Here is a 10,681-nt window from a genome sequence, read left to right on the forward strand (position 1 = left end):
AGCTTTACTTTTCTCACAAGGGATCAACTTGAAGACAGATTCCATAAAGTCCTTCAAGAAGGCAGCACTTGGAAATTTGGAAAACGAGGTGATCACATCATTTGTAATGCAAGACTAAATATTCTAGAAGATAAACTAACAGGTTTGGGGCCTCCTGAGATTATATGATCACGTGTGAAGGATCACAGAGCAAGTTTTGACAGAAGACTCCTGAATTGGCTACAAGTCTCATCTTTCCCCTTTCCTAAAGTATGGATGAAATGATGGGAAGAGCGGACAGGAGTCTAACACACGGGGAGGGGATCAGAAAAAGTAGAACAATATGTACGGGCGTAATGGCCGCTTCTTATCCTAGACACATATATAACCAGATATTAGGTACAATCATCCTTACAGTTTAAGTTTATTTTTTAAATTGCCTCTAGAGGTAGTGAATATTCAATTAACCACATTAAAATCTCCCAAAAGATGTTGGAAAACATTGGGCACACGCCCTTTTCTAAAAAATGTTAAGGTTACAGCTGGAAATGAAGTGCTATATCTGATGGTAGCTCACAGTCTTTCAACAAGAGGGCACAGTCTCGACAGAGCTGCCTAATCATTTCTGCTTCATCAATTCCTGGTGCAGTCCTACAGCAAATCTGATGTGACAAAGTGGTAGTATTGATTCCAGAGGCATGATTTCCAATCTCACTGCCAGAGTTGCAGTTCTCACTTTCAGCACCACTGTAGCCACCTGCCTCTGGTTGCTTCTCTGGCGCAGTGTCCATGCCCATGCCCTCAATGCACTCCGTTACATCACTCACAGTGGTTTCTTGTGGAGGTGCACTCAGATTTCTAAAAATAAGCTCCTCTTGCTGGGCAGCAACACCAAGGAGTTGGTTTACTTTGGCCAGTAGATTAGGATCACTCCCATTCAGGTGACACCACGATAGCAAGGCACTGCAGATATAGAAAATGTACGAAGTTTTGCTTAGGGTATTTCATACTTACATCATCTAACTTTCTGTAAAAATATAAGTAATGCAAAGCAAAACAAGACCAGCTTCACGAGCTAATGAAGAACTATAAATAATTTATAGAATAATGTATTCATAATTAAAATATGGTGTAGGTCTGCATTTCCAGTCCACAAGCTTAATTTCCTGTTGTGATTTTTGGGCAGACTTTTAAATTCAATATTTAATATGAAATTACTAATGTAAATTGCTCCTGGTAACATTTCAGTTGCAAGCTCCAGCTAGCTAGTATTATTGCTCTACTCTATTCTGACGCATTGTAAGCAATGGCTGGAAGATCTATTACCTCAAAACGGCACAAGTCAGATAATCACCACGTGAAAGGTTACACTGAAACATTAGCCTTTATCTATCAGAATTTGCCATCTAAACAAGTAATTCATCTTTTTTTTCCCCAGTTGCATTTTTCAATATTTTGCTTTTATTGTGCATTCAAGTTACCTTTTTAACCATTTAATAAGCAAATGATTGTTCCCACAAACCTTGGGAAACAATTTACAATTGTCCAAAGTACTAAGCAGCATAGAATGAAGTGGGTGGGGGAAGGTGGGGTTGCAGGCAGTGGAGTGGTGGAAGAGACCACTCTCTATGCCCTCCAATTGATTTTCATCAAATGCTCGTCCAACTCCCTCTTAAAATTACTGATGTCATCAGCCTTAGTTGATACCTAAACAGATTATTTGAAATATCCATCATCCTGTGTGAAATAAAATTATATCTGACCTATCCATTCGCTCTCTTCCTCTACTCCATTGCCCGCAACCCCACCCCACCCACTTCATTCTATGCTGCTCAGTACTTTGGACAACTTTAAATTGTTTCCCAAGGTTCGTGGGAACAATCATTTGCTAATTAAATGGTTAAAAAGATAACTTAAATGCTGAAAATCTACAATAAAAGCAAAGTTGTGAAAAATGCAACTGGAAAAAAAAGATAGATTATTGTTTAGATGGCAAATTCTAATCAAAAGTCCATTTCACCAAGTCTTACATTGGAGGCCTATTTAATTACATTAGTGTTTCTATATTTTCAATACAAGACTAGAAATTTCTCCATTTTCTACTAGTAACAGAGAGTGAGAAATACCATTTTATAAAGTGATTCTTCAGACACTGGTAATTAAAAATACAAATAAAGAATGGCAAGTCTGTCAATATCCAAAGAGAGAAACAACAGGTTAGTGTTTTGGGCATTGACATTTCAGAATTCAGACCAGGAATCTAAACTAAAACCTTAACCAGCCTTTTTTTCTTTTCATATGGCAATGGGAGAGTTGTATATTTGCAGAATTGCGTGTTTTATCTCATTTCTCCAGCTTGGTTTGGGATGTTGAGTCAACTAACACGATAAACTTAATTTAGATTGTAATCAGAGATAGAATTGCACCATTGACAGGTTAAATCAGGGTGGAATGGATGCAATTAGTGAATAACCATACAAGCTCCCAAAGGTATGCTCATCGTAATTGAAAGAGACACACTGTATCTATAACATAGTTAATGGCTCACCCTGCCTATTTTCCTTTTTCCCACTCCCATTAACTGGAGTTTCTCAAAGCACAGATTTCCATGTTTCTTTTTCAGATCACTCTCTGTATCTAACCCAGTATTAGGATATTCTTGGATGTAGAGCTTTTTGTTATACATTCACGGATGTGGGCATTGTTAGTGAGGCGATCACGTTTTTGTAATATTAATTGTGAAGGCATGGGACACGGAATACTGAAGCTTTAGGTAAAGTGCAAAATGTTTTGATAAGGATGCTGAAACTGCGAGGATACAACTATCAGGAAAGACAGAACAGGCTGGTGTTCTTTTTAGAAGAGAGAAAGCAGTAGAGGTCTTTAAAATTATGAAGGGAATCAATAGGGTAGACCTGAGGAAGATATTTCTATTTGTGGTGGAATTCAAAATCAGGGATCATAAATACAAGATACTGTAGTCACTAATGAAACCAGTGATAAGGATGTGGAATGCATTACCTCATGTAGTGGTTGAATGAATACGTAGATGCATTTAAGTGGAAGCTAGATAAGTACAAGGAGGAGAAATAGAAGGATACGCTGATAGTGTTTGATGGAGGAGGCTCATGTGGAGCACAGACCAGTTCGGCTAGACTGTTTATGATATAAATTCCATGTGCGTGCGCTTTTAAAAAAGTACATGACATGCACCATGTGATTAATTAGGTCACAGGTACTTATGAGCAGAGTAATGCAGTTTTCCCTGCTGTATTCTCACCTCAGAAGCCCTTTCATCTGTCCAGGAACCAACATCTTCTTCACACCCTCTTGGTAACCTTCATTGAAGCCACGCTGTAAAGTGGATTCTCGGCCAGCATTTACCCCATCCCTATAGCCTTCCTAGAAATAAACAATCGGAAACCAGTGAATTAATCAGTGACCAGTAGTTGGCTGATCACACTTTAAAAATGACAAGCCATCTTCACTGCATCATGAACCCACAAAGGCTATATCTGACACACTAATAAAAACTATGAACTTTATTCCAGCTCATAGCAAGGTACAGAAATGTAGTAGCTATGCTACCTGACTAATAATCCAGTTATCCAGAGGACTGGACAAATAATCCAGAGGATGAAAATTTAAATCCCACCAAGAAGTCTGAGAATTTGACTTGTTTTCAAGGGGCTGAATGGCCTTATCAATAACAATTTGTTTTATGTAGTGCCTTTAAACTTGCAAAATGTTCCAAGGCACTTCACAGGAGAGTTAGCAAACATAATTTGACAACAAATCGCATATGGAGACATTAAGACAAGTGAGCAAAAGCTTTCTCAGAGGTTGTTTTTAAGACGTTCCTTAAAACCTGAGGTAGAGGGGTTTAAGGCAGGAATTCCAGAGCTCAGGGCCCAGGCATCCGAAGGCATGGTCACCAAAAGTGAAGCAGTTAAAATGAAGATGCACAACAGGGCAGAATGGGAATAGTGCAGAGGTCTGAAGGTTGTATGGCTGGAGGATATTATAAAACTAGAGTGGAGAGGGCATAGAAGGATTTGAAAACAAGCATCAGAATTTTAAAGTTGAGGTGTTGCTGCACTAGGAGCCAAAGTAGTCAGCAAGTGTAGGGTCGATGGACAAACAGGGCTAAGCATCAGTTAGGACACAGGCAAAGTTCTGAATGAGTTCAAGCTAATGGAGTGGAAGATGGTGGCCAAACCAAGAGAACATTGGAGTAGTCAGGTCTAGAGGTAACAAAGGCACGGATAATGATTTCATCAGATGAGTTTAGACAGAAGCAGAGACAGACAACATTTGGAGGTGGATGTGACCAGAAACTCACCTCAGGATCAAATAAAACACTCAGGTTGCGAATGGTCTGGCTTTGCCTCAGACAGCAACCAGGTACAGGGATGGGGTTGGTGGCTAGAGTTTGTGGTGGGACAAAAGACAATGTTTTGGTCATACCATCATAGAATGCTTACAACATAGGAGGCCATACAGCCCATCCTGTCCATGCTGACTCTGCAAGAGCAACTCATCTAGTGCCACTCCCCAGCCTTTTCCTCATAGCCCTGCACATTTTTCCTTCTCAGAAATTGATCCAATTCCCTTTTGAAAGCCATGATTGAATCTGCCTCCACCACTCTCAGGCAGTGCATTCCAGATCCCAACCACTCACCATGTAAAAAAAAAAGTTTTCCTCTGATCACAATTGCTTCTTTTGTCAATTACCTTAAATCTGTGTCCTCTGGTTGGTGATCCAACCACCAATGGGAACAGTTTCTCCTTATCTACTCTGCCCAGACCCTTCATGATTTTGAATACCTCTATAAAATCTCCTCTTTTCCAAGAACAGTCCCAACTTCTCCAATCAATATACATAATGGAAGGAAATTTATGCTCATTCAGCATCAAGGTAGAGAGACAGTGGAAAGGTTGAGAGTGGTGGAGGCAGATTCAATTGTGGCTTTCAAAAGGGAATTGGATCAATTTCTGAAATGGAAAAACATGCAGGGCCACGAGGAAAAGGCTGGGGTGTGGCAGTTGCTCTTGCAGAGTCCGCATGAACACGATGAGCTGAATGGTCTCCTATGGTGCAACTATTCTATGACCTAAATGTTGGTATGACTGAAGCCATTGTCTTTGGTGTCATCACAAATTCTAGCCACCAACTCCATCCCTATCCCTGGTCCCTGCCAGAGGCAAAACCAGGCCATTCACAACCTTGGTGACATGAAGCTGGGTGTCATCAAATTATATGTGGAATATGAAGAATTATCAGATGATGTTGCCAAGATGCAGCATGTAGGTAAGATATGTGAAGGAACTAATAATGGAACTTCAGAGGTAACGGTGTGTGAGTGGGAACAGAAGCCACTAATTCTCTGGCTATGACTAGACATAAGAATGGAACAAGGTGAGAGCAATCCCACCCAGCTGAACAACAGAGGCAAGGTATTGGAGGAAGATGGTGTGGTCAACCATATTGAAGGCTGCAAACAGGTCAAGAATGATGAAGAGGAAGAGTTTACCATGGTCACAATCACATAGCATGTCACTTGCGACTTTGATGAAGACCACTCTAGTGCTGAGGGACAGACAGAAACCTGATTGCACGGTTACAAACATGGGGCTGTAGGAAAGATGGGCATGGGTTCAGGAATGACATTCAAGGACTTTGGAGCTGAAAGGGAGGATCGAGATCAGGCAGTAGTTTGCAAGGACAGAGAGGTCGAGTGGGGTTTTTGAGAGGGATTGACGACAGCAGATTTGAAGGGGAGAGGCAGTACAGGAGAGGAAACAGTTGTGAGGAGAGGGAACAGTTAACAACATTAGCTAACATAGAGGCTAGAAAGGGAAGTTGAGTAGCTAGCAGTTTGATGGGAATGAAATCCAGGAGCAGCAGGTGGATCACATGAGGGGAGTCCGGAGAGAAATGAGAGAATGATACCAGTTCAGAGCTAGGGCCTGGAAGACCTTAGAGGAGGTTTGGCTTGGTGGGTTACGGGAAGGAAAGCAGCAAATGCAGCTGAACGGATGGTCTTGATCTCAGTGACTAAGAAGGGCATGAGCACTTTGCACTTGAAAGTGAGGGTCGAGGAGGCAGGTTGAGGATGATGGTTTGCAGTGAAGTAAAGAAGCAGGGTCGGGGCAGGGTATCAACTTTGTTTTTCGGGATGATCCTGGCGATGAATGTCTAAGCCAGTGTCCTCCATAAATGTTCAAGTCCATGAACCGAAAGGAGCCAAGACGAGGGCTGTACCGGAGAGAATAACCAGGGAATGAGGAAGTAATGGTTTTAGTGGGGACAAGGTCAAACAGTAGAGATGGTATTGTGGTTGAGCAGACCAGTAACTAGGACTGTCATGGTAATGAAAGGCCAAGGGCTAGACAGTAGGGAAATTGAAAAAGCACTTATAAGTAACTTGGAGAAGTTTTTCTGTGGGGCAGGGACAGAAGGAAGTGAAGTTGGGAGGAGAAAGGGGATGTTCATGAGTAACATGGAAAAAAGGAACAAATTTACAGAATAACACAAGTCTGGAATGTTCGGATACAATACTAGGGGAAAAACTTCATCTTATACTACATCGTGCACACCCCAAGGGCACCCAATAAGTTGAATGACAAACTGCATTTGGAGGTGTTGACTGGAGGATAAATATTAGCCAGAACTTCCATGCGCTTGTTCAAATAGTGCCAAAGGGATATTTTAAGTCCATCTTAAAGGGCAGATGAGACCAGAGACTAATTCAATTGGACAGCACCTCCAAGAGTCAGCATTCCATCATTACTGCACTGAAATATCAGATTGGAATACGTGATCCAATCCAGAATTGAGATTTGAACTGACAGTTTTTTTAACTCAAGAGGCAACAGTGCTACTACTAAGCTAAGGCTGATAGTTTAATATCTCCCCCAGAGACAGGTGAGTGTTTTGAAGGGAAATGACCCCTATACTTTTTCCCATTTCAGGTAAAACCACCTTCAGGCACCACGTAGGAGAGAGATGGCTTGCTGTCAGTGCCAGGTATACTGCACTGTGATCATACATCAATACAAATGCATAGTGGGAGAGATAGAGTAAAGAACTGAAACAAAAACAAAACACTGGATTGTGAAAATCTGAAATAAATTCAGGAAAAGCTGGAAAAATTCTGTAGATCCGGCAGAAAGAAAGTTCAAGTCAATGGACTTCTGTTAGCATTGGAAAAAGTTAGAGGTGGAACAAGTTTTAAAGATACCACAAATGGGTGGGGGAGGGAAGAAAACAAAAGGGAAGGTCTGAGAAAGGGTGGAAGGCAGCAATAATTAGAAGATGGCGGTGTAAGGCAAGAGATGGTAATAGAACAGGTGAAGAAACGAAAGCAGTGTCTGGAAAGATCTTCTCCATGTTCTTCTGCCCCCACTCAGCCACACTCCTTTATGCTGCCTCTCTACATGCTTAAAACATCTTTTAACTTTTTTCAGTTCTCACGGCCAGTTGTTAATTTGAAACATTAGGTTGGATCCCATCAACATCCTGGGGGTTACCACTGACCAGAAATTGAACTGGACTAGCCATATAAATACTGTGGCTACAAGAACAGGTCAGAGGCTAGGAATCCTGCAGTGAGTAACTCACCTCTTGACTTCAAAGTCTGCCCACCATCTACAAGGCCCAAGTCAAGAGTGTGATACTCTCTATTTGCCTGGATGAGTGCAGCTCCAACAACACAAGAAGCTCAACACCATCCAGGACAAAGCAGCCTGCTTGATTGGCACCCCCATCCACAAACATTCAATCCCTCCACTACTCATGCACTGTAGCAGCAGTGTGTACCATCTACAAGGTGCACTGCAGGAACTCACCAAGGCTCCTTAGACAGCACCTTCCAAACCCACTACCATCTAGAAAGACATGCGCAGCAGACACATAGGAACACCAACATCTGGAAGTTCCCCTCCAAGCCACTCACCATCCTTTGACTTGGAAATATATCACCGTTCCTTTACTGGCACTGGGTCAAAATCCTGGAACTCCCTCCCTAAGAGCACTGTGGGTATACCTACACCACAGGAACTGCAGCGTTTGAAGAAGGAAGCTCACCACCTGTCTTAAGGGCAATAAATGCTGGCCTAGCCAGCAATGCCCACACCCCATGAATGAATAAAAAAGATCTTCCGAGCAGCAGCAATAATAGCTGGTTTGCTGCGCTCAAATTCCCGACTTGACACTGCTGCACATTTCTTCTGGGGACCTTCCGACCCTGACTTTCACAGGAACACGCAGCATCCCTTAAGGGCACACCATCAGAGTGGTGTAGAGTCAGGGAGATAGAAATGCCTGTTTTTTTTTTTAACAGCACTAGCTGCCATATGGCAAATTTAAAGGTGAATGAATGAGTAGGTGCGTGAGTAGGTAGTCAGGTGTCAGGAAGGGAAAGGCAAAATACTGCAGATGCTGGAAATCTGAAACAGAAACAAAAACAAAAATGAGGAAAACCTCAGCAGGCATGACAGCATCTGTGAAGAGAAAAGACAGAGTTAACATTTCAAGTCCGAATGACTCTTCTTCAGAGAAGTCAGGTTGGAGGGTAGTTGGGTCAGGGGATTAGGGTCTAGTGGTAGTCAGGTGATAAGAAGCGTGGTCAGGTCAGGTCAGGTGAGGAGGATAATTGGAGGAGGGAGGATAGTTTGGCGGTTGGTTGGGATTAGGATGAGCAAGGGGTGGGGGTGTGATTTCGGAAAATTGGTTTAGAGTCAGCCAGGTGTCAAACCAGATTTTAATCTGTCTAACATTTTCCGGAGTAACTATCCAGGTAAGTATTGCGGCACTGTCCCAGGTTTCTGTCTCTAATTCAGATTCAGAGATATTCGTGCAAGATCCCGGGGAATTGCTCATCGGAAGTTTAAACTTCCCAGGCAATTCCCACGTAGGACCACACATCAGGACTTCCACGGGGTCCCGGGGAGCATCTTCAGTCGTAATTCTGAGACTGGAAGATTAATAACGCTGTGTCTCCACAGATACTGTTGCTCGATCCAATAAGTATTTCCAATAGTTTAAACAACATCTGAATTCTGTAACTCGACTTTACAGCAGGTCCGGCTGCTCCGCAACCAAAGAGGGCGGGGTTAATGCACGCGCGAGTCTGTAGCATCGGGCGCGTGCACAAACTGACAAGGGCGGCCCAGGCAGAGACCGGCCTTCTTTACAGAGACAGGATCCACTTCCAGTGGCCGCTGACTGACAGCTCAGGTCCCTCGACCCTACCCTGGGTACCTTGAGCCGCTGCCCCATGCTGATATTCCACTCATTCCTCGGCAGCCGCAGTTCATCCGCCTCCTCATCGAACACATCATCACTCTGCCCTGCGTTCAGCCGCCACATTGCGCCCGCGCGTTACGAGCATGCGCAGTAGCCCGCACCGACCCTGAACAAACGCCCAGTGACGTCACCGGAATCCCTCGGGGTCTCATAAGGCACGTGACGTGCACGCTGGCTGCGCACGCGCCGTATTTGCAAGCGCGTGACGCGGCTGTAGAGCGTGCCGGGGATTACATCCCTTGTTGGTTTCAGGTCGCTGAGTTCTTGTTGAACCCTGCAACATGTACCCATGCTACTTGCCATTAGGTGGCATTTCAAATTCCGGTTAAAGGCTGCCCTTTTTTTGATGGACAAGAAAGAGTGACAGGGAAAGATGATCCTTTTAAAATATAATAGTGAAAGCGACAGTCTCACTGGTCCCAACGTTACCAGTCAGGAATGGTTCTCCCAGGACAAGGTCGTGAAGCAATGGCTATAAACAGTCGAGCCCCATACCATGGGGTACCTAATACCATCCGAGTCACAGTGAAGGACAGCGAAGGAGGAGCACCCATGGATTGGGCCTTCTTCATCAAGCGGATCCTGTTGAAGGCGTGTGGATTTGAAGCTGCAGCGATCTACTCCCTGCAGGACTTCCCCAGCGCTGGATATTTCGACGTGACCTTCAGGAATGTTGCTGCCTGCGTCAAGTTCCTGAAGGTGTTCGAGGAGAAGAGAGACCTGCCGGAGATCAAGATCCTGACAGTGGAACCGCTCTTTGCTCTGCCATCGCAACGGGACCGTGTGGTGACGGTGCATCTCTACGACCCCTACGTCCCTGTCGCCCACGTGCTCACCTTCCTCGCCAGGTACGTCGACAAGGTTGGGAGCTGCACCGAGGTTAGAGACGCCTTTGGGATTTGGACATGCAAATGCCAGGTTAAGGTCACGCTCAAGACCGACGGTAAGGGAGCCATCTTCCACCCTCCTTCCAGCTTCGGTATCGGGGGAAGCCGTAGCTACCTTGTCTACGCTGGGCAACCCAAACTTTGTCGCTCATGCGGCAAGTCTGGTCATGTGGCGGCCAACTGCAGCGCCGCCCTCTGCAAGAACTGCAAACAGGAAGGGCACCAGACAAAGGACTGCAAACAGGCTAAGTGCTACAACCTGTGTGGCGAGGCAGGTCACCTCTACAGGCCCTGCCCCAAACACTGCCTCACTTATGCACAGGCAGCCAAAGCCAACGAGGGAGAAGCAGAGGAAATGCTTCGTGTCACTGCAACCAAGGACACTTGCAACATTCCAACCACCATGGCCCCCAGTGAGAACAGTGGGACAAAGGAGGACAGGGAGAGAGACAAGGTGGAGGAAAAGATTGAGGCAGCAGAGAGCCAATCAACAGCACTGCCCCTG

At 44.4% G+C, this 10,681-nt stretch overlaps 1 protein-coding gene across 1 annotated transcript; it reads right to left on the bottom strand.

The window, feature by feature from the left end:
* Positions 1-374: 374 nt before the first annotated feature.
* Positions 375-9,402, bottom strand: otulina (OTU deubiquitinase with linear linkage specificity a). The gene is made up of 3 exons (XM_078539690.1): positions 9,245-9,402; positions 3,260-3,381; positions 375-942 (listed from the first exon to the last, which is right to left on the bottom strand). Exons 1-3 carry the CDS (start codon positions 9,350-9,352, stop codon positions 516-518), a joined length of 657 nt encoding a protein of 218 aa, XP_078395816.1. The 5' UTR covers positions 9,353-9,402; the 3' UTR covers positions 375-515.
* Positions 9,403-10,681: the final 1,279 nt, after the last annotated feature.

This window comes from Cetorhinus maximus, chromosome 4 (assembly GCF_964194155.1).
Source record: "Cetorhinus maximus chromosome 4, sCetMax3.hap1.1, whole genome shotgun sequence".
NCBI classification, from domain to species: Eukaryota; Metazoa; Chordata; class Chondrichthyes; order Lamniformes; family Cetorhinidae; genus Cetorhinus; species Cetorhinus maximus.